We start from the raw sequence: 25,782 nt of genomic DNA, 5'->3' as shown, positions 1-25,782 counted from the left end.
TTGAGCATGCCAGGTATAAACCAGTTGTAAGTACCTGATCCATGCTAAATGGGTGTGGTTATTGCTGAGAGATTTAAGGCACATTTAGAGCAGCAGTATAAATGCTACTTGCCTTTTAGGTTTAATAAAGGAATTTCTGGTTGAATTAGTGTCATAGTTATGCTCTTTATTTTATTATTATTAATAATTCCAACACCATAATATAAGAATACATAAAAATAAAATTTTCAGGCAGAGAAAGAAGGTACTAACCCCACTTCTTTCCCCTCACATTGCAGGTTACTTTAAACAACATCATACTCTAAGTCAGAGTTATTGGTAAATATAGTGCAAAAATAACAGGAGTACTTGTGGCACCTTAGAGACTAACAAATTTATTAGAGCATAAGCTTTCGTGGGCTACAACCCACTTCTTCGGATGCATATAGAGTGAACCATATATTGAGGAGATATATATACACACACATACAGAGAGCATGAACATATATAAATATAGTGGTCTCTTGAAACATCTTTACATCTTGAGAAACCAAGTGTGTCACCAACTTGTTTAATGTCCATTATTTTAGGAGAAGAGGCCTGCCAAGGACAGAGAATTAACCAGGTATGTTATATGGAAGCACAGTGCAAGCCTTGTCTTGGTCAGAGTATTTGGTTTCTTGTATTAGATATTCTTTTTTTTTTTACTAAATAATTTGTTGCTTTATTATAGTAATTGATTTGCTCTGACAATTGTTGTATTGACACGAGTTTGGTTTTTGTATTTTAAAATAGTTGTTACTTTTCCTGAACATACACATAGTGGTATGGAATGAGGAAGGTCAAAGGAAGACAATCAAAAGCAATAAGTGTAAAGGACTTTCCCTCCACTCACCCCCTAAAAAAAAATCTAGGCTTAAAAACCCTAGAAAATTTGGGTTATACAGAAAGTGGATCACCGAAAACAACTTCAGATTCAGAACAATGCGGTCTGATAGCATAACACTAACAACCAACAAAGTAATAAAAAACTGAACTATTGTCTGTGGGTTCAGCTATATACATAGATAGTTTCTGCTCCCCACTTGTGGCTGACACACTCTTCCTTCAATTGGTACACTTTCCATCAGAATTTACACTTTGCCATCTTCCAATATCAAAGTACTAAGCAGAAATCTACCTCTATTAAAAGTACAAAAAAATCCATCCAGTGGACTTCAATTGAGAAGAGGAGCTAGAAGTTCAATTATCTGGTTTTGCAGCACTGAGAAACTCATCCACAGATTGAATTCCCATTAACCCAGAGGTAATGCTAAGGACATGGAAGTAAGCACTAAAGAAAGTCACTGCATTATGCCATTAGAAGCCAAAACTGTTTGTACCTAAAGCAACACTGACAGCCAATTTCTTATGTGGAAAATTATTTATAGGCAAACTTTCACTGACAATTCTTCAAATTTGGAGGTTCAAAATGATAAACTAATACAACTATGACATTTGCATATGTTGAAACAGAGTGGACATGATTTCCTTGCTCTCACTAGCAACTCAAGACATCTTCAAAGAATGAGAAAGTGCAAGAAAATTCCCCTGGAAAGGGGAAGAGAAAAAGTTTAAGAGCAGTTAAATTTCTTTGCTTAATCTTCCCCACAGTCTGGCTGGGGGAAACTGGTGTGCAGAATTTTCTGCTCAATTCAATTTTTGTTTTAAACTTTGCAGTTCACCTTCAACTTTAGGTTATAAACCACATTTCATCAGAATTTAATGTATGATTATCTACAGAAAACTGACAAACACCAATTCATTTGTTCAGATCTGATCAAAAGTAGCTTACCACACACTGAGTTTATAAGAATTTAACATTATATATAATAAATCTCTGGTGCTTCCTAGATCAGAACTAAAATTTCAGTATTTCCTTTCCCCCCTCAACTTTGAGGACAACAGGGGAAGAGAAACTAGCAAACTACCCAGTTTGAAAGGCTCCTAGATTCTAGTCACCAAAGAGTGTCCAGGGACTTAATCCTCCAGTGCAACTCCTCCCGTTAAACTGGCCTTTTCCAGGAGATTATACACAATTCTCAGGACTAATAGTGCAGATCCTGGAGCTCTAACTCCTAAGCCTTCATATGGAAAGGTGACAATTCTTTCACTTTACCAACTCCTCTTTCCACAGTCAAGGATAATCTTGTCTATTATGGTGTGTCTATCAAGGTGTTCCAGCCCTCCAACAGAATTTCACATGTAATCTCCTACAGCCCATGAAGTTGGTGGACAAAATGCTCTCCAGAACGCCATTTCTGTTCCAGAATGCAAATGGCAGGAAATCACTGATTTAACAGAACAAAACTTGCAAAGGAGTTGGGAAATGTTGCCACAGCAAACCCTGCTGGCCTGGAATCAAAGGATTGGGAGAGTATTGAAGAGAACTCCTGTATTACTCATATCACGGTACTGCCAGAGGCCCCAGTTTGCTAGGCATTGTACCAAACAAGAGACAGTCCGTGCTGTGAAGAGCTTACAATCTAAAGACAAAGGGGATGGTGAATGGGACAATACAAGCAAGGTCAAGGTGTAAGCACATCTTGTTAGTTCCATCTTTTCCCTCATCCATTCCTGAAGAGGACCAACATATAAAGGGGTAACAGAGAAGGGATTTGGTCAAAATATGTTCAACTCCAGATATGTTTAAAAAAATAAAAATCATCTACACCCAACACCTTGATCGATCTATCCATTATTAGTTGAGAGCTCTCTTTAGGTATTACAGAAGAAGCGATGCAAAGTGGACTGCCAAACTGACATGGTTTCAAGTTTTACATCACTTCCTCTCACCACCTCTACACCAGACTGCACAAGAGGAATTCTGGTTTGGGACTAATTCTATACACTCAAAAATGTGCTGGATACACCTTAAAGTGAAGACATAAAAGGAACAATACAGGTAAGAAATATTCAGAAACTATTATCTACTAATAGAAAAGTATTTTTAATCAAGTCAGTATATTTGCTAAGAGCACATTCTACACAACCAAATGCAATTTAATGCAAAAGATTTCAGAATGGAAATGCACATGTGCTGTTTAAACTATACCTGATAAAAGGAGAAACTTAAGAGTCTCAGATAAGGAAAGTATATACCGGTGAAAACACTGCTGAAAGTTCATAAAGATAAACACTTAGGTTTACCTATTTGTTTTTTTTTATTACCATAGCATCTGAGGACACCAGAGATTGGGGCCCTATTGTGTTAGGCACCGCACAAATAAAGAGACAAAAAACTTCAGGACAGGGATTGTCTCTTACTCCATGTCTGTACAAAATAAAGTTTTCAACAGTGCTTAAGTGCTGACTTAAGTGATTTGGGTGACATCAAGGTCAGAGGAAGAACAGAACGCAGTAGTCATAAGTGTGAGATGAGAGTCTGAACAACAGCCTTAACAGACAGAAAAGGCCGAATCTTTGAAATGTATGGATGTACCTATGGTAAAATCAGGTATTGGCTAAAAGATACTCAAGAAAAGTTAGATTTCAGTTTTTGCTTTATTTTTGCTCCGTTATTTTTGAAGTATGCTTCTAAAAGCTCTAGTTGCCCTTTTAAATAAATAATTATATTCAAGAATATATATTTTTAAATCACGTGTACCTTTATAAGTATTTTAATGACTGCAGATCCAGATGTATGACTCTTCATAAGCACATATAGATATCAATTTGGGGGGAAAAAATCAGAAGCCATACCTTGTGTTGTTCTATCGCATCTATCCATTGTTGTCTATGATCAGGATCCTGAGCTCGTAGGTACCAAACACTATCATTTACGCTAATGTCAAATCTGCATTCATCAAAATCATGAGGCTGTGGAGGGAAACAAAAAGGGGGATAGGATAAGCACAGCTAGAATTAAGCATAATAAAGATTAGCTATATCTCAAGCATAGAATGCTGAGAGTCTAGCTATACAGTGTTACAGACCACACTATTTGCTTTTTTAACTATAGAGTTAATTAAATTCATATTACAGTATTGGCTCCATTTTGTTTGGTGGGCCTAAATAAGAATTTTAGATAAATTTTAAGTTAAGTTAAAAAAAAAAGTTAAACCAATAAGTTACACCTTACACCAACCCAGAAAACAGCCAGCAGTTTACAGTGTGACATATTGTATATAGTAAGAGCTGATGAAACAGTATAGCAACTGCCACAAGATCAATTTAAAAACACTGAAGGATTCTTGGGATTCTACCCAAGCATAGACCAAACACTCCTTCCCCCATCCAAATAAAATGAACAAACCTTATAGCAGACTAAAAAAGCAAAACTAATAAATATCTCAAGCTGAGTTTTAACTTCAGAAAAAAGAGGCAGACACTCCATGAAGTCCACTATGGCGGCTACTACTGATTTTAGATACTGTAGTAATGGGCAGCAGTATAAAATCAATCATCAATAAACATTTGTGTTCATGTAGAATGATACAAATGCAATGCTAGTTGACAGACAAAAGAACGGTCTGACAGATCGCAAAGACCCTTCAAAATTCCTAGATAATCACATTTAATCAAAAGGCTAACAGAAAATTTAAAAGAATACACAATAATGGGACATTATAGTATACAGATACTCTGAACACCAGTGACAATAAGTTGACAAAAAATTATTCAAAAACATGCCTTAAAATGTTACATACAAAAACCACAATCATCCTCTGTCACCATACCATTAAAAGTTGACTGTTATGGGGTAACAGGTATTATATCTTAGTGCAAGGACTAGCTCCCAATTTCAAATATGGAACCCAAATATTTAACTAGTCTCTGAAATTACATACATTTGACTTTCACATATGAAATGGAAACTGGCCACGCACACTGAGGCTAGGTCTACACTACCCGCCTGAATCGGCGGGTAGAAATCGACCTCTCGGGGATCGACCCCGACGGGACGCGACAATCGATCCCCGAATCGACACTCTTACTCCACCAGCGGAGGTGGGAGTAAGCGCCGTCGACGGGAAGCCGCGGAGGTCGATTTTGCCACCGTCCTTACAGCGGGGTAAGTCGGCTGCGATACGTCGAATTCAGCTACGCTATTCGCGTAGCTGAATTTGCGTATCTTAAATCGACCCCCCCTCCCCGTAGTGAGGACGTAGCCTGAGTGACTATCCTGTTTACAAGTGCACAGAGACTTTGCATGCAGTTTGCCTACACAATTTCAGAGGCTGATTTGAAATGTGGCCTCTCATGTGTGTCTTCAAATATCTAAACATTACTATGCATTCATGAAGCATGGTAGCAAATACTTTGGGACAGTGGCTCTCAACCAGGGGCCCAGGGCGCCCTGGGGGGCTGTGAGGCTTCAGGCAGTCCACCAAGCAGGGCCAGCATTACACTAGCTGGGGCCCAGGGCAGAAAGCTGAAACCCTACCATATGGGTGGAAGCCCAGGGCCCTGATCCCTGCCACCTGGGGCTGAAGCTGAGGCTTGAGCAATGTAACTTTGCAGGGCCCCAAGCAATTGCCCTGCTTGCTACCCCATAACACCAGCCCTGGCTTTTATATGCAGAAAACCAGTTATTGTGGTACGGGTGGGCTGTGGAGTTTTTATAGCATATTGGGGGCCTCAGAAAGAAAAAGGTTGAGACAAAGCCCCTGCTTTGGACTATGCCACGTGAACCATTTTAGAACAATACACAGAAGTCTCAATATTACATCATTTCTCTCATTTAACGGAGACTTCATAGTTAAGGTTGACATCTAAGTAATTTACTTAACCTCCCATCTCCCAAATGTAACTTAATATGTAGACAGAATTGAAATAAAAGAATGGGTGATCATTTTAAGTTAAAGTGTTGTTGATTTTTTAACCACAGCATTTCAGAAATCAGGAATACTTAGAAATACTACTACTAAAAAAATAATAGTTTAAAAATTTCTTCAGTGCCTCATTTTCAGTCCTTCTACCTTGCAAACAGAATATTAGAAGTCACCAAACCACATATGCAGAGATCTGCAATCACTCATGGGTAGGATAGCTCTGATTAAAATTGATTTTAAAATAAAACATTAACAGTATGTTTATTTCTGGTGCAGCAGGGAATTAGTGATTAGGGACTTGGCTGCCTCTGTCTGACAGTACCATGGATAGATATACCAGTAACAAGCTCTATAAGAAGGCAACAGCAGCAAGGGACAGAAGAAGGAGCTGAACAAAGAAGGAGTGCAATTAGACTGTGGAGGGAGACAGGAAAAGAGGCTTAGTTAGTAAATTACTTGCCTCTCTCCACAAACAAAAGAAACTGCCAATACGGTTTCCCTAGCTAGCCAACTCAGATTCCTGCCTCCCTCTGAAGAATAGTATAGGATCAAGTAAGTACAAGCTATCATAATGCATATGCACAAGGGAACTGAATTAAGATTGCACAGGGAACCTTAATTCTGACATTTCCTAACTGGAGTGCTTTGCTTCACAAAGTTTAATACTATTTTACCTTTTTTTTTTGTAGTCAATATTTATATACTAAAAACAGCAGTTAATCTAGTGAATTGGGCATAGGGCTGGTAATCAGGCACTCCTGATTTCAATCCCTGGCTGTGCCAGCAATTAACTGAATAGCTTTGGGCAAATGATAGCTTTTATGTTCCTTATTCAAAATGAGAAAGATAGCTTCCTCACAGGGCTGTTGTGAAGATACAAGTGCTTTGAAAATATGAAATACTAAGTGTCATAATATTTATATGAAAGCACAGAGCCATGACATTCCATTAATGCCAAGTCAGGAGATACCCACAACCCTCCAGAATGGCAATATATTCAAGGCCGATAGAAATCCATTCTTTTTCAGATGCCACAGCATGTGATCCAGGAATGCCTCCCTGTTCAGGTGCAGAAATAGGAAGAGGAGGTAAATGGAAGTCTGTGCCTCATCCCGTGGTTAGAGACTGAAACAAGAGGGTGAATTCTCACCACACCAGCCAAGGAGGTGGGAGTTGTTAGGATGCATGGCTTACCCAAACCAGAAAGAGGAAGGTTTTAAACACAAGTGCAACTGTACTGTCTCCCCTCACGTCTTTAACCCCTGGCCTCATCCTCTTTTTACCTGCCTTAGATTCTAGGACATAGAACTCATGGTTCCAAGGATAACATAGTGGTGTGTGTATAATGTTTCATCTAGTATTTCCTTCACAGTGTGAGGACTAGCCTAAGACACTGTATGTATGAGAAGACAATATGCTTTTCAGAGTTCTCGATTCTGTCTCTACTCTATCAGTTTAAGGAGGAAAACAAAGTTTCAAGAAGATAAACAAAAGCAAACAAAAAACACCATTAGGTTACTTAACATAACTAAGCAACAATATTACCATGAAATGGCAAATGCTTTTTTGGCCATGAGCCTGAGAACCTGTGTTCAGTCCAGAATTTTAATCTCCTTTCAGAAATGCAGCACACACAACTAATCAATTGACTGGTACTAGTAACAAACTATTTAATACCCAGATATTATGACTTTCTATACAGAGTTAATAAAGAGGAAATAAACCATGGAACTGGTTTCATACTGCTTTGCTTTCCAATCAATATGGAGAAAAAAAATTATTAAAGTTGCAGTCTCTCTTCATAAGCCATAGGAAAATTATTTTGCTAAAGCAGTCAACTTATTTTGAAGAACTTTTTGCAGATCAAGTCCTCCCCCCTGCCCCCCAAAAAACAAAACCAAACATTTTTGTCCACAAGATCTTTAACAGGTCAAATGGGCAAAAAGAAAATGGCAGTTCTAGACAGGGAAAGTACTGCAATGTTCCCAGTTCCTTTTTGGAATCCCTAAAGGGGCAAAGTTAAGGTTGCATGGCTGTATTGTGTGGAAAGTGTCATCTTAACTATTTCCTGTTTTTCTAATGTTTATCTTCTTCTAATGCTAGCTTTCTTTGAAGGGATATGTAAAAAGGACCTTAATGTGACATTCCCTAATGTTACAACAGAACTAAGAAATATACATTCTGGAGGGCTTAGATAGCCTGCAGTCTTCCACATTAATGAAGCTTTTGAATGTAAATTTTTCTTTCCCTTTAAAAAAACAACAAAAACCTGAGGATAAGTGAAAGGGAATCAGTGAGACATCTGCTGGGGGAGCAGGCTTCCTAGGTGCTCATCACAGCTCCTCAGCTACCAGCTCTATCCCTCCTCCTTCTGGGTCTCTCCCTGGCCTTGGTAGGTTTTGAAAGGCCAGAAGAGGAAGGGATCATTTAGCCAAGGAGTGAGGAGTGAATAGGAGTCACTATCCACCATCAGGACCTAGAGCAGAAGAAGCGGAACTCTGGCTCCCCTTTCAACCTACTTCACAAGTAGCCTCAGGAAATGCATAGCTGCACATGCAGGCCTCCAGAGAGCATTAAGACAGATAGGAGAGCAGCTGTGGCTGGAGATGGACAGGGTGAAGAAAGAAGAGACTGTTCACACAAAATGTTTTGGCTATGGATCTTATATAGACTGCAAAACAGTTTTAAAAAGTGTAACGTGTCAGAGCCACCCTCTCAAGAGAGTGCCCAATTACTGCGGACAATCTAAAAATACATTATATGAAGCACAAAGTTAGAATTATTATTTGTCCAGGGTATTGCCACAGCACTAATTTAACCATAAATTCCTTTATTAAATCCAAAGGGTGAATGGTATTTGCTCTAAACATGCCTAAAAAATAAGCAATTTACTGCACCCAAACAATAACAAAATATTTATAAGCATTTGATCAAGATACTTATAAAATGGGCTAAACCCCAAAGTGCTAGACCCATACTGCTCAGCTCCAACTTGGTCAGGCAGGTATTAGCAATGGATCCTTTAAGAGTTTACTTTTTATACCCCTTTACAGGTTCACTGCAAACCAGTTTGGTGTTGGAAAGTTGACTGTGGTAAAGTGGTATTGGAGCTTTCTGAGGCAATCAGGCTTGTAGTTTATCCCCAAGGCGGTGGGCATGAAAGATTCCTGAAGTAATTGCTGGCTTTGAGAGAATGAGGCTTCCAAACTATGCTGGGGCCACTGATGGGACCCATGCCCACAGTTTGCCCTCCTCAAGGGGAAGGAGTACATAAACCACAAAAGGTACTAAATATCCAGGCCCTCATGTACCACAGAGGGTGATTCATGAATGTCAACATGGACTGCACTTGGGTTTTTTGCTGATTGGGAGTCTACATTCATGGACAAGCTGGGATACTATTCCCACCAAATGACATTGTCATGAATGGAGTTATTGACCACACCGGTATTCTGGGGGACCCTGCATACTCACTTTTACCTTGGCTTATGAAACCAGACCCTAATTTAAGAGGACCCAGCAAAAGACAGTTTAATTACTCTCAGCAGATGACGAATGGCTACTGAATGTGCTTTTGGTAGGCTGAAATCCCATTGGAGATGTCTAGAGACCCATCATCAATGCTGTCCGCATTACTGTGGCTTGCTGTGCTCTTCACAATTTTTTGAAGCCAGAGGTGAGTCATTTCCCCCTGAATAGACCTATGACCGCAAGGGGCCACTGAATCAGTATGCTCAGCCAGAAAGTGCACCTTTCACGGATGGAGCTGGATGCACCCGGGCAAGTCAGGGATGCTTTGTGCTTCCACCTTATGGACTTACATGGCCCAATGGAAGAGGGTGAAATAGTACTATTATGAATGTGTTTGGGAGAGGGGCTCATTGATTGTGGTGGGTTTCAGTACTATGCCATATACTTATGAATGACATCGCCACTTCTGAATGGGGGGAGGTAGTCACAGTATGGACTGATGTAAGGAAAAGATTGAAGTATGTATTGCTATAGACAACTGTATTGCAGGATAGTCTTTGCATACAAATTCATAATTGTTCCTGATCATGTGTTAACCTTTATTATTTTAAATATACATTGTATGATGTGAAGCAGTGATAGCAATAAACTTTCTTGATGAAATAAAAAAAAATTTATATAAACAATGTATTAGAAAAGTACAACATTCATCAATTCCCAGACAGGCCAGCTGCCATTATCACATCAAAACACCAGTAACAGAATTTTACGGAAAAAACAAAGTGCATGAACCAGTGCAAATAGTGAAACCATGTACAGGACAGAAACTTCCTACTGTGGCATGTCCTTTGGTCACCTGTTCTCCTTTCCCTTCTCTCCCCATTTGCCATGCACTTGGCAGTGTGGGAGGGGGTTGGAGGCATCCACAGGGGAGGGAGTGAATATGGAGGGCTGCATGGGGCAAGGCTGCCCTGCCCAGCCACTCATGGAGCCCGACTGCATGTGCCACCCAGTCCTGGAGTCTTCTAAGCTGCTTTTGGACTGCAGCATTGTATAGCAGGCAAGGGACTCGGGCTGTGGTGTGGGTGATGCAGCAGTAGCCTCTACTCTTGCAGTCATTAGTGATATCAGCCACTGAAAGTTTTCTGCTGAGCTCTGTCCTATTTCCTTATCCTGTTCCAGGAACTGCGGTGCAAATGCATGCTTCCGCACTGAAACCCTGGCCTCAATCTGTGCAGCCAGCCTGAGTCTTTCCTCTTGCCTCTTGGCATGCCTTTCCTCTAGCCACAAGTCCCTCTGTTTTTGGTACAGGACCTGCTTGTTGGTCTTGTCCAAAACCTCAACCCTAAGTTCATCAGGGAAAGACTTCCTCTTCGAATGGTCCATGAAGGTACACTGGCCCAGGTTTCTGATGCAATGTGTACAAAAGGTGGAGGTACTGCAGCCAGTAGAGGTCAAGGGGCCTGGAACAGAACAAGACATGGAGTGTTACTGTCTCAAATAGCTCAGTGCAGGAGCACAGAAAAATTCCTTTTGGAATTTCAAGGACAAAGTCACAGGCGCTGACTTTCCAAAGTGCCAGGGGGTGCTTGACCCCTTCCAAGACCCCACCCCTTCCTGGCCCTGCCCCATCTCTTCCTGCCCAGTTCCGTCCCCTCCCCCGAGCGCCACGTCCTCACTCCTCCCCCTTCCCTCCCGACCTCCTGCATGCCGCGAAACAGCTGGATTGCGGCATGCGGGAAGGGAGGGGGAGGCACTGATCCATGAGGCCTGCCGGCAGGCAGGAGCCACTGGGGGAGGAGGGAGAGGAGGTGTTGATGGGGGGTTCCTGGTGGGTGCTCAGCACCCACCTTTTTTTCCCCCCGGGTGCTCCAGCCCTGGAGCACCCACGGAGTCGCCTATGGACAAAGTGATACTTCTCCAAACTGTACTTCTACATATTGTGAGAGGGATGCTTCAGACCACAGAATGTCACGGGACACAGCTTGATTAATTGCAGCAGAAGTGCACACACAATGGTGACTTAAAAATGCAAAGCTGTTTGTTTGGTTTTAGAAAATTGCAGAATTACTTGAGTTGGGGGGGGGTGCGCCATCAGTGGCTGTGCTACAAAATCTTTTTCTATTATTTCAGGCCTTCCATATTTTCAAGGACATAACAGTTCTTGTGGTGCCCAGTTGGCAACGGGAGATGTTATTCCAAGCTGCAGGTAGGAAACTGCAGTTTATGCAACCGAGGTATTCAAACATAGTGATTGAACAGCACATCTGAATGGAGTGGGCTGGTCAGCTACCGAGACGGCCCTGGAAAATACACCCTTCCCCAGACTATGACCGACTGGAGTTCCTGCTTCAGGAAAAGTTTGCAGCTATCAGCACCTGGGAATAGGTCAGAATTCATGAGGGAATTAATAGGATGCTACATTAGCTTCTACATGACTTACTGTGTTATGGCTGCATGCAAACACGCAGAACTCCACAGCCTTCCTGCTCTCCTTTACCCCTGGCATATTTCTGGGTAAAATTTCAAACCCAGTAGTATTTAGGACTTGATTTGTAAATCAAAAAAATTTCCACATCCCTCACCCCCACATAGTTCATTGTTTCCAGACAACTCAATAGACCGCAAAGTAGCATACTTACAGGCATAGCAATGTAAGTTTATTTTTAAGGAACAGGAATGGCCCTAGCAAAAAATCTGTGCCTTTCCAGTAAAAACACACTTTAAAGGTTTTCACCATTTGTATTTCCTGGTTGTAAATTTTAACTCCACAGAGTGGTGGGAGGGAGGAGGGTGCCAAGGTGCTGGGATACAATTTGCTATTAGTGGGTACACACTGCTAGCTGACAATTTTCGTAACTTTTGCATCAGTTCGTAGAGCAGAAATCCCTCCCATTAGTGTATTAATAAACATTAAAACAGAGCCAGAAACTTACCAGGCTCGGGCAACTTCTGTCCATCTGTGTCTGCTGCAGACTCTGTGGTGGATTGTTCCTCAGGGGGCATCAAACAGCTACTCCAAGTATGGACCAAGGCTAGCTTGTTAAGCTTTAGCTACTACATATCTTTATTTTTCCTGTAACCATTTCTGACTTTAATACCTTATACTTGTACTCACTTAAAACCTCTCTTTGTAATTAAATAATTTTTTTCTATTTAAAATAATCCAGTGTTGTGTTTAAACTGAACTACCTGGTAACTTCAGTTAAAACAGCAAACTGTTGAATACTGACCCTTCACAGGGGCAACGGACCTTTAATACCTGAATTGTCCAGAAAAGGGCTGGATGGTGCCGAACACATAAATTTGGGGAAAACTTGGGACTGGGAATACGTTGGGGTCACCCTGCAAGCAGTAACAAAGGTGGGTGCAAGTCAGAGTAGGACTGGAGTGTTGCTGACAGGCTGCTGGGATCACAGTCGCTGGACCAGGGCTGCAACTATACAGATAGTCAGAGTGTGACCGGCATGCTGTCAGGCTGTTTGGAAGCAGCCTTGGTTGGGAGCTACAACAGCAAAGCATTGTGAGGCACTCCAGGTTGCGGGGCAGGTGGTGACAACACATCACTGGTCTGGATTGTACCCCAGAACGTGACAGTGCTGTGCCTGTGTTTTTCCATCAGTGAGGTTGCAAGTGAGTCAATATCAGAGAAGCTGAATTTTCTATCTTTGCTATTCTTCTCTCCCCTTTTGCATGGGTTTGTCTTGTTTTATCTCCTTAGAAAACTGGATCAAGCTTTAACGCCAACAGTTCCAGTCCATCTCAACTAACTTCTTCTCTTTTCTCCCAAAAAGGACAGTTATTACCAACTTTAATACCATCTAAAAAACTGGCAAACAAGGGTTTTCCCCCTTTAAAAACCTCTTCAATTAATAAAATTTAAAATGTTAAAATAAAAACCTTACTTAACATTCCAAATACTTGAACTGTTTTTCCTCCCTCCCTCCCCCTCATATCTTTAACAAAAAGTTTTAAAAAAATAATAGTATATTTGCCATAGTACTAAGCAGGCTAAAGTCTCTCTATGCCAAAGCCCAAACCTTAAACTGTATAGTGCTGGACAGTAAATGAATTATATTAACACCATAACTCTTTAAGCCCATATATTCCATCTTAAATTAATACACCATCTCTCTGAAGCCAGGTCTTTTGAAGCTCGGCCACGGGGGGGAGAGACCCACTGTCTACTAATAACCAGTTCCTGACCAAAGACCCCCAAACTGCATAAAGGAAACAGTAAACTTTTCAGGAAGGTGCTAGTTCTGAGCTGAGGCGGTTATGAATTTGTGACCATAGAAGAGAGACTCCTTTGTGGGGCTTGCAAGGACTGCTTCTGCCAGAGCCTACATTAGAGTTGGGGTGATCACTGATAAGCTCATTGGCATGCATATATATTGTTTTTAATGTGTTTTCCTCTGTAGTGCTTTTATCTTAACGAATGAAATAGGCTTGCACAGGAAGTGTGAATGGTAACTTAACTGTTGGCAATTGCTCTGTTGATACTATCTGAAGAGAAGGCATGAGAAGCCTGCTTAGGTAGCGTGTCTTTTGCTGGGAACAACACAGTGAAGGCAGGGAACTGTTCAGCCTGGAGATACCCCGGTCAGGAGGGAGCAAGACATGTGTCTACACCCAAGATAGGTGACTGCCAGGGGAGCTGGAAGCCTGAGAGTGGATGCCCTCATTGAGCCGCTAAGAGGAAATACTGGTGCAGCTGCCTGGAACTGTGATGGTTTCCAGACCTTTAGAAGGCTCCTCAGCACTAAGTCAGCCATTAGCTCCTGAATTCTAACCAAGCCAAAATAGTCTACACAAGGAACCAGACACAGATTAAGTCACTTGGCTAAAGTCTGGAATTGCTAAACCAGGAGTTGAAGCCAAGCCTCATGAGTCACAGTTCAGTGCATTGCCATATCGCCATCCTTTCTGCTAAATTTCACAAGGAATGAAGTAGTCTTTTCAGATTTCAGAAGGGTTGCCATATCCAGAAATGCTGGTGTAGGAAGTTTGTGATAAGATCTTGTGAAGTGCACAAATATACTGACAGAACTCCATGGAACAAGATACCTGAACTTAAGGACTTTTGGCTTCCAGGCCAATGCGCCTTCCCCAAAGTTACAGAGTTCCTTCTGGAGGAGTGTTCCTCTCTCCTTAAGTGGCAAGCCACCAGGAACAAGCTCACAGGAGTTTGAAGCCAGTCTGCACAGCATAGTAATGAGCCAGGCTTGAGCCCTAAGCAGAGCCAAAACCAAATTCCAATAATTTTAATCTTTAGATACTGAGTTTCTTCTTGGTGCTGGACACTAGACCTCAATAGGTGAATTCCATATGGATACTATGTTCCCCATTTTGTTTCTGTATGCAAGCACCAAAATAATTGAAATTCCAAAAAATAGTCTTTTTGGCGGGTTGGATGGCACATGAACCTCTTGATCAAAAGAACATACATCTTCACACAAACACTACCCTGGGCCCCTCCACCGAGTGCTGAACTGGCATGCCAATTCAACAATGCATGTGAATTTTAGAAAGGATTGAAGAACAGAATTTGAATAGAATTCCTGCTGCAATTTTAATTCTCTAATTACAATAGGTGTTCCATAAACGATAACCTGCTTGTAGTACTTATTTTGCAGTACTTAAACTAAGGTACTGAGTGGGAGGATTAGAAGCCTGCAGGGAAATTAACGCATGGGGATAAAGTGTTTCCAGGACCACTGTACTGTCCCTCTTTCACTCCAAACTCAAGTGACAGCAGCTATGAGACTAGCTGGTGATGTAACTAGGAATAAGGCAGGAAGTCTGTATGTACAGTTTTCCAGCATATAACAGATATTGATAAAAAAGCAGTTCATTATACAGCTATGAAGGCACAATTACAGCTTGACACTTTTACACTATAATACAATAGCATGTATAAATAATGTCCTATTAAGGCCAGAAAAGCATTGTTGAATTAAGTGTACACAATATGATCCATGATGGGGGCCAGGGGGAAAACAGTTTTCTTCAATGAAATGGTTCCATCCCTGCATTTTTATCTATATAGGCAGTCTTGACAAAGAGTGAAAGTTAGTGTGATATAAATATTTCACAAGAACTAGAATTAGGGAACTTAATACATTTGAATTGACAAGGAGAGTGTGGGTGGAACTGGTGGAAGCCTTGCTATGGAGTTTTATTGTAACCGACTGTATAAAACTATTTAACTGCTGAATGTCATCTTTTTTCCATATTTCTAAATCAAACATATATAACACTATAGAATATTTAAATAAAATGTCCCCAAGCTAGAATCTTTTCATAAAATACTCAATTTTCACATTTTTATCTCACTGTCTCAAAAGCCCAAGTATTAACATATTCTTATTCCGACACAGCATGAATAGGTTTCTGGAAGTTGTGAGTATATGTATCCATCTATCTCCATGGACTCATTTACCAAAGCCTTCAACTAGCTTATAGTAAGAGATCTATGCACTAGACCATTATTCATCTTATTTTAAAAAATAAATGTTAAATACTACATGCTTTAGTGCATCTAATAAAACAACTATCAGGAAAAAATATTGTGAAAGAACAAAATTATGTTTTACAAAAACGTTGATTTCTTGTCAAACTTGTGGCCCCTCTCCTTTAAAAGATTTTACAAAGTCATGACATGGTAAAGGAGCTTATCTTGGTCTCTGATGTAATCAATGGGTAACCATTAGTTCAACTCTCCTTCCAAATACATAGGTGCTATGGGGAAAGACTATATTTAAGTTAACTACTTGGGAGACAGAGGAGAGAATTGCTTTTGGAAGGTAGGGCTCTACACCCAGAGTCACAGGTCTAGGCTGAACCTAAAGTTTAGAAATTCACATCCTCTCCTCCATTTCCTTTTCAGCTCATATTTTCTTCTGCGTTCTGCTATAAACATTCCCCAAGGACATCATGCTTGAACTTCCAGCTTATTCATGCTTTTGGTGTTGAACTAAATGGTCACAATCCACTACCTTAAAAAGGAAGATATCTGGAAATGTGAACATTTAGCTGAAAACTATGGAGAGAAATTACACAGGATCTGACAATGTAAACCGTAATTCAGTTCAAAGTCACGTTCTGAACCAGTACCATATGTAAGAGTATGGAAGCAGGTAGTATAGCTGGCATGCTTATTTGCCTGTTGAAAACCAGAATACCTAAAGGTATTTTAGAGGTGTGCTTATATCCAAGACATGGAAAGAAACAAAGATGTAGGGTGTTCTTAAAGTACACACTTCTTTATGTGATACGAGGGTTTATTCTGGCATTTTAAAATGCTAAAGTGCGGTAAGAGAGACCAGATATGATTTTAAAGTCATATCTGCTTACTTTTCTGAAGAGATTAATTTCTTCCAAAAAAACTGTCATCACGGTAAACAGTATACGCGGGGAACATGAACTGATTCTACTCTGGCTCACACAACAGCACTGTTAACTAAGGTCCAAAGGCAGACCTTTAACAATGATGTGGAAGAAAGCAAGCCAGTTAGACTTTCAGATCCCAAGTTGAGTTTGCAATGATGACACACAACTTGCAAATTGAGTTTGATTTCAAAGTCACTGAGAGAAATGTGGAACACTCCACTGTCAACTTTGTCATCTTCCAGGGTGTAACTGCAGGTTAAATCAAAAGTGGGGGCAAGGGGACATTTAAAAAAATACATGTACAATGGAGCTGTCCTAATGTTAGACCACTATCTTCAATTCCTAAAGTTCACAGCTGCCTTAATGAATTTGAAAGAGCAAGACCCATGAAACAATAGGAGGATCCCCTCCATAAGACATGAATAAATCTTTGTGCTTACTAACTTTGATATTGTCCTTCAATAATAACCTGGCAAAGAAAAATCTGGAATTGTGCCCTTTTTGCTCCACTATGATGGAGGTGTTCAGATAGCATGGTCATGAATATAGTATATATACACCCCACAGAATGTTTGAAAGGGTTCCACTTCTCTCCTCCCCTACCCAAAAAAAAAAGGGCTACTTTTTAAAGTTAATATGGAGACTGGGCTTCCGCTTTTGCTTGAGATGTCCCGGGATGACCAGAATACACATATGGGATCTCTCTGGCAGTTGCCTGAATTAACAAGGTATTAAACTTCCAGACAATGACTACAAATCATTTCCATTCTTAATTACTCAATGTGGGATGCCCAGACAGGTGGGAGAAAGATTGGTTTTAAGCTTTATTTCAAGATTCTTCAGGGAACAGTTATTATAACTAACCCTAAACAATTTCTTCTGCCCTTTTAAAGGAGAGCCAACAGACAAACCAAGTTCCCCAACAAGGGATATACGAAAAGGGGGAGGGGTCGCAACCCTACACTTTCATCTGCCTGTTTAGCAGCACTATGGTTTGTTCCATTTCAGGACGCCTAGTCCAGGAAAGTATTTTACATCTCCAAAGATCATCTCTCTGCTCCTGCTTGAAGGAGACTAGAGAGGATCACTGTTTTTCATAACAGCTTAAAACCTCCCACACCCACACTCTCCTTTTCAGATCCCAGCAGGAAAAGCAAGCATTTGTCCTTTCACTGAGAAGGTTAATTCTTTCCTCACGTCTCCAAGGATGTGGTGTACACATCCTACACAGATCCCCCAGGAGTCTGGATGAAGGTACACTTGACAGAACATAAAAGCTCCACCTCTATCCAGGAAAGAGTCTGCATGGGTGGTGTTTGCCCAGCTGATGAGGCACTCTCAAGGAAAATGGCTAAATAGAAGTGGGTGATGCAGGGGTACATATCCACCACATGCAACCATTAGAACAGTATATGGTCAACGACAAGGTAAAGGAAAACCTGAAGAGGTAACAGAGGGAGTATCACAAACCTACTTGGTGGCTAGACATTACCTCCGCTGTTAACTTCTCCATGAAAAAACTGAGAAAGGACTGGGTTTTCCATCCCTTTCCACGCTTGGGACAAGATGGCTGGTAGACCCACCAGTGCACCAGGAGGCAAAATAAATGCTTTTAGTAAGGTCTGGACTCCACAGGATGGGTTAGCTACAAGGAACATCCTTAAACTGGGTAACCACACCGTCACAAGCATTTGAAGAATTAACCTGGGGTAGAGTATTCTTCCACACAAGATACATTGGTGGGATGGGAGCACAAGACAATATAGAGAAATTAACATCCAGGTGGTCCAAACACTGACAGCACCTGTTCTTTTGGTGGTAATTCAGCAAGACCCACTATGTGTTTAAACTGATTTTTCCTGCGCACATAACGCAACCCACATACGTTTCCCAGGGTACACTTAGTTGGATTGGCCATGAGTTCTCAATGAGACTCAGAGGCCAAATATGGAATTCACAATCAAATGAAGACAACCATTTAATCTAAATAAGTTGCTCTGTATTGCAGGTGGTCACAGAACAGTGTTCAGCCAATCCTTGGAACATCACAGGGGCCCCATGGAAGGGTCAGGAAGTGAAGTAACCAAAAATGGGGTTAAATACATTTAAATCAAAGTTTCCCACTTGCCAATCTAAAATCACTTTGATTTTAATCAATCCACCCTGTTTAATATTGCCAACGGAAAGTACCACTAGCAGCAAAAGATGGAAGACAAAGAATTATATCCTGGAAAGCAGCAATTCTAAAGAGGTCTCAGGGGTGTCTGTTAGAAAACTGAACATGAGCTCCTATTGGCACACTGTTACTCTGGCCTGGTCTACACTAGAATTCGAACCCTAAGCAGCGTAGTTAAGACGACCTAAGTCCCAATGCAGACAATACTAGGTTGACAGAAGAATTTTTCCATCAACCTAGGTACCACCTCTCAGGGAGGTCAATTACCTCTGATGACGGGAGAATCCCTCCTGTTGGCATAGGTCATGTCTACACTGAAGTGCTACAGCAGCACAACTACAGTGGCATATCTGTGCCACTGTAGCATTTTAAATGTAGACATACCCTAAACAGGCTAATGCAGTTCTTGGATGTGTAGATGAGGAATATTGACCAACAGCACAAAAGTGATTATTATTACTATTATTTGTATTGCCATACCACCAAGGAGCCCTAGCCCTGGACAAGATCCCCACTGCACTAGGTGCTGAACAAACAACTAATGATGGTCCCTACCCCAGAACTTACAATCTAAGTATAAAACAAGAGAAAAGATGGATACAATCAAATCAATGGAGGAGTACAAGGAAACAATAAGAATATTGGTCATCACACAACAGCCCAACCGTTGTCGAGTTTTTTTTGTAGGCATCATGTCAAGTAGACCTTTAAGGAGGATGAGGTAGCTTTGCAGATGTTTATGGGAGTTTCTCACAAGTGAGAGGGGCAGTACTGGAGAAAGCACAAAGGTGCTTGCCTGGAAATTTAACAAGTGGTGATGGAGGCTAGTATTCTACATACCTCTTGAACATGCCTCAAAGTTAGTTGATTTGAGAGAGCTGCATTTTAACAATGAGGCTGCAATATTTAAATTACATATTTTACTAGTCAAGATTTTCTTATAATACGTCCCCAGCCACCAGAGTACAGAATATCTTGTCCTGCTGATGCTGGGGAAAGTGATTTCTGCCAAGTTAGTGTAATGTTGGTCTGTTGGCACCGGGAGCAAATCTGGAATGTCTGGAGCTTAATGCAGGAGCCTCTATTGCATGAGCTAAAAGACACATCTCTCTTAGCCAGTCTTATTGGGGACCTCAATGTGCATGGTTGCAACACATACACACACACTTCGGAAAAACTTTCTGTATTTGTAATAGTTTTATTAAGACAGTGAAGTTTCCAACACTCCAACCCAGCAAGGTAGGAAGAGAGAAAACAGAATGAGCTGAGCATCCATATAGTCACAGCAGCTCTTGCAGAACAACCTGAAGTGTTAAGGTACGTCTACACTTACCTCCGGGTCCGACGGCAGGCAATCGATGTTCTGGGATCGATTTATCGCGTCTTGTCTAGACGCGATAAATCGATCCCGGAAGTGCTCGCCGTCGACGCCGGTACTCCAGCTCGGCGAGAGGAGTACGCGGCATCGACGGGGGAGCCTGCCTGCAGCGTCTGGACCCGCGGTAAATTCGGACTAACGTACTTCGAAATCAGCTACGTTATTAACGTAGCTGAATTTGCGTACCTTAGTCCGAAGTGGGGGGGTAGTGTGGACCAGGCCTTAGTTATCTTCCCCCACACAGTCATCACCATCACCACCAGTGGTCATTATCCAAACATCTCCCAAGGCATGCAGGCTGGGATACAGCTTTTATAATGTGTTACACTGACACCACTATACCCAATGCATATTCAATAGGAATTTCAGCCCCTTTTCCCTATTTCCTACTAATGTTGGGGTACCCTTCCCCCCATAGGCTATTAATCTTTTACATATACACATCCATTAGTTACCATGGCATTCTCATGATTTGCTGATGTCCCTAATTTAAAACATCCTAAATTCGTATAGACTAGCATCTTGGGGTTACCGGTCAGCAGTTTGGTCATTACAGCATTCTATCTTGTGATATCTTATGATCTATGTTTACTTTTGATTCGCTACTTATGCTAGGGCTTTTGAGCCTTATGCCTTTATTAGTTTAGCTAAGCTATTGTTTTACAGGCTTTGTGAACTATAGGTTCATTGCATTAGGGCCTTAACTTATATCTATGCATACACCTATAGGCTACACATTTAATACAGTAACTGACCAATTTTGTAATCTGCTCCCCAGATTTTACTAACCAAGTGCCTAATTTCTTTAATAGACATAAGACATTTATAACTTAATGGGAAAATTTCACAGAGTTTAGCTTGCAAAATGGCTTGAAAGTTTCTGCAAAAAAATTAACTTCCTTGCAAGAATTTTTGTATTCTTTGCTATTAAATATACCTGTATATTTTAGATTGTTAGCTTCTTGGGCACAACTATTTGTTTTGGACAGCCCAGAGCAAACTGTCAGCACTTCAATAACAGTTAATAGTTTGTCCTTCCCAGCCCAGCTTCTATTGCATTTTACAAGTAATGATTTCTAGTATTTAGCAAACCATAATTTATTATGAAAATGAATGCAAATTCACAGATTCAGCAGAATTAAGGAGTACAAGTGTGTGTGTGAGGAGCAAGCCTTGTTTAATCACAAACAGCTTTAATAGTTACGCAATGATCAGGATGTTAAGTATACATCTGAGGCTGATAGAGCATGGGTGAAGAGTGTTCCATAACAAAAATCCTTTGGCCTACAGCAACCAGGAGGATGACGTACATTTCTGATGTATAACATGTCTGGCCTGCATGTCATGTGTTCTGACAGATTGCTAGTACCAAAATATTCTGATTCTGAGCATTCAGTCAAATTTAATATTTAAATCTTTCAATAAAAAGCTAATGTGAGAATAAAAAGGAAACAAAGTAACACTGATAGCATAAATTTCTTGTGTAGTGGTCCATGAGTGGGACTCCTAAGTGCTATGATAATACATATATTATTTATTGTATGTAAGTAGTGGTCATAATAAACAACTTTGGCCCATTTAGTACTAAACTATATCCCTCACTTTAGAAGTTTTAACACATGGATGAAGTCAAAACAATGCAATATTGAGAGAAATGGCTTTTTTCTTGAAGGATACTAACTGCAGTCAGTCCAGAATATTTTTTTACACTATACAATTTATCATTAATTCCATGTGTGAATTGTAGAGTAACTGTTTATTACAGTAATGTGTTTGTAATTAAAAACATTCTAAAATAGAATGATTCTGTAAGTACTTGTGGATTGGGACAATTTGTCCAACATAATCTGGATCAGTGTCAGTTATTTTTCACTCCTTACTTAGGAATTAGTTTAATTACTACTATTGAAAGGAATCCCTCTCCATATCAATGCTATCCCGAGAAAGCAGACGCAATTTTTGCTTTCCAAGCACATCACCCAAAAATGTAGTTAACTAATTAAAAGACCATAATCAATTTAAAATTCTCAGTTCTCCAAACATCTACCTACCGTAGCTATTAGTAACACTTAAGCACAGTAATTCAAAGATGAAAACAAAATTTCTCATTTTCAGATTTTGTGCATAACAGCACTTTGCCCGTTTCCCTGTTGCTGTGTGAAAGACTCAAATAGGAAAGAGAAACATTTTTAAAATAGGAAAATATGATTGTTAAACAAAAATTGTCCGGGGCAGGGGCTCATGTAGAAAGCTCCACTTGCCCCAGTGACCCAGCCCATCCTATCCCCAGATCTCCCTTGCTCCCACTCTCATCCCTTCCCTTACTTTTCTCCTTAACCTCTCATTCTCCTTTGGCTCTCTTTCCCCTGATAATACAAGCATGTTTTATTTTCTCATCTTCAGAACCTACTCCTGACCCCCACTTGCCTCTCCAACTACTCTCCCGTCTTCCTCTTATCTCTAAGGTCACTGTCTACAATCACTTCTCCAATTCTATCCTACACCCGCTCAAATCCGGAAATATCCATTTGGTTATTTAAGTTATGCCTTAAAACCTAGACGTCCTAATCACCTTCTACTTCAAATAAGCCTCAATCTAGTTAGTGATTTCACAGCCCACATATTCTCCATTTCTAAATTAGTTCAGGGCCTCTTTTTAGTAAAGAGGAGGCTGAATAAATGCTGTACCAAACCAGGAAAAAATTGTTTACTTAAATGCTAAATATTTGTTAAACAGGCTTTATATATATATTTTTTTTATATAAATAGGTTTATTTTTACAAATTAAGGAGTTGGAAAGGAGTTACTATTCTTTAGTGTAAATAGTAATTTTTTTTGTACACAAATCTACTGCTTTGGTATCTGAGCACATGGCATTGCTCTATTCAAGATTTTTCTATAAAACCCACCACTGTAGTAACTAAATGTTAAATGATGGTTGCATTTAATTTAACTGGCTGACTGCACAACTTAATCAAATCTACCAGTGGACAACAGTCATAAGTGTACATTTATCTTTTAACTGGAATTTCTTTATTAGTAATATTGCTCATTCAGGAGTTCAGGGTGTGCAAGTTGGAGAAAATTAGCCCCCAGATTCACTTAATGGGCTACCTGGAAAGTTTATCCTTATGCATCCTTTAAATGCACTTATAAAATTGCTTAATTTCATCCTGAATAAATTCAAGAGCCCATTTTTTCCCATTGTATACATTTTAAAATGAAATACAAGAGACAACTTTAAGGAGATTAGAACTACTGATAAAGTCAAGTTTCCCTTTAAATTTTCGAACGTTAATTAATCCAAGTCCTGAAATTCTATTTTATAAACAAGACTGCTTAAAAAGAAAATGCAAGTCAATCTAATTGTTGTTCTGAGCATATTTTTTGTTTAACAGTAGTTTTGACACCCCAAGTTCTTATTTTCACTAGTAAGAAAGTAGAAATCATTCAAGAGTTAAATTATATTTTCAAGTTGTAAAACATGGAGACTCTGTGAAAGGAATTTATTTCTCACAGGAAACTCATCTGTATGTGTTCAAATTCACAAATGTAGGACATCCTTTCTTACTGTTTAAAAAGCCAGTCTATTTAAAGAAGAATTTCACTGCGTCTTCCTATATTTCCTTTCAGCTTTCACCGTTAGTTCCCAACAAACAGTGGTAACCAAGACCATACTGTAAATAAACCAGAAATAAATCAGCTCATGAAAAGGAAATCAGAAATATAAGCTTGCTGAAAAACTTGAGTATTTACCAAGTCTGTAGAAAAAGTTGCTTTTGATAACCATTAACAAACTAGACTTTAATGAAGAGAACATTGTCACCTATTCCAATCTCTTGGTATCCTTTGCAATACCAAATTATGCCAATTACTCATGTCCCAAGTGCACTCACTGCAAGTGTCTAAATCTAAAACATCTCTCTTTACAATACAGAAATATGACAACTAAATGTTACAAAAATCTTAAGAATGGTCCTTGGTATTTATTCATTAACTTCAGTGTCCATTTCACAATTTTCTTATTGGTTTGGTCACAATAATCTCAGTGTAAATATAAGCAAAAATTGAGAAAAATCTATAGAACGGCATGAAAATTTACAAGTCTTGTTTGGTCTTCCAAATGGAAAATAAAAACAGTTTTGCTACAATAAAATATAGGGATCACTGCTAATTAAAACAGCATGATTAATAAAGAAGCCCATTTGCAGTGAACTTATAGATTATTTGGAGCAATGATACGGGGGTCAGATCTTGCATGTATCAGTTACTTCTTGTAATAAAGTTTAGTAGTATATGGCCATTAGAGTTTAAGATTCACTGAAGGTTTCTCAAACATGACATTTTTCCAAATGTTTAGTCAAATCATCTATTCAGCTCCATGCTGAAGGGCTCTTCTGACCATGCACACACCTCATAAAATGTTATAAAATGAGCATATTTTAATTCTGAAGGTTTTCAAAGTATTTTACAAGCTATATTATATGAAAATAACTGCAATTTTAGTAGTAATGCAATCCTTGCTATTAGAGCTAGGACTATAGTAATACTCTACACATCCTGCTGAGCCATATGACCATTGAGAGCTGGTACTGTGGAAATCTAACAGCAATTTGTCCTTCTTTTGCACATCAGCAATGATGGTACGAAGCACAAAAACAACAGAGGCCAACTGTAGAACAGAACAGAAGTCACCTGGTCAGTGTTCGAAGAAATAATGAGGCACGAGATCTAATTGTTAACCTACAATTCTGTTTTTATTTTTTTAATTAGACCTCAGCAGAGAGAGGGGGGTCAGCAGATAGAAAGGACAGCTCAGGGAGTCTCTACCGTCAGCAAGCAATGCTGGTTTGAGGAGGGCTGTTTCCCCACTACAAAGAGAACTAATACCATCAAAAGCACTAGTAAGGTCTATTCTATATACTAGCATTGCTAGCATCTAGAAGAGATAAGAAGAGGGGTTTGGGGGAAGAAGTGGCTCCCTTACAACCATGTTATCAGGTCTCATGGCTGGTATTGTGGCTCTGTAACCAGCATGCACAACATTATTGTTGTCCTAATACTGAAAGCTACAAAGGAAGTACTGCCATAATTCTGGATAGTTACTTTTTGCTCTTAAAAGCTTACTGATCAATGAAATGCAGTCATTCTGAACCAGAAACACTAAATCCTTTATAAGAAAGGAGTAAAAAAAGTCTCCAGTTGAAACTGCAGGCAAGTTTTGAATAGGCATGACTACCTAAACGTGAATTTGCCCATCACATACGAGAACTTGTACCTTTTCTTTCAAAAAAGCATCATGGAAGTTGTCCTTTAATAACAAATGTTTTACGTCTCATACCAAAGATATCACCTATTAGTATAGTGCCATCTAGCATTATGCTGAGGCAGTTCTTTCAATATCAATTCCAAGGAACAATTGCCACACACTCCACTTCCTGCATTGTTGTTTGCCATTAAGAACTTGTACACAACTATTAACCATGCCTGACTTATGAGATCTGTCAAGATCATGACACACTAAAGATAGGCTTTAAATTTAGCCTAATAGAAGTCTGTACAACTAGATATGC

At 39.9% G+C, this 25,782-nt stretch overlaps 1 protein-coding gene across 3 annotated transcripts in view; it reads right to left on the bottom strand.

The window, feature by feature from the left end:
• CERT1 (ceramide transporter 1) overlaps positions 1-25,782 on the bottom strand; it is a 173,175-nt gene that overhangs the window by 140,523 nt on the left and 6,870 nt on the right. For all 3 annotated transcript variants that reach the window (XM_065406520.1, XM_065406517.1, XM_065406519.1), the window contains exon 3: positions 3,721-3,837. In XM_065406520.1, the coding sequence (XP_065262592.1) occupies positions 3,721-3,837 (117 nt within the window). The remainder of the gene's footprint in view (positions 1-3,720; positions 3,838-25,782) is intronic.

Source organism: Emys orbicularis, chromosome 6 (genome assembly GCF_028017835.1).
Source record: "Emys orbicularis isolate rEmyOrb1 chromosome 6, rEmyOrb1.hap1, whole genome shotgun sequence".
In the NCBI taxonomy this organism is placed as follows: domain Eukaryota; kingdom Metazoa; phylum Chordata; order Testudines; family Emydidae; genus Emys; species Emys orbicularis.
Note: the sequence above shows the minus strand (reverse complement) of the source record. Positions and strands in the feature narration are given on the sequence as shown.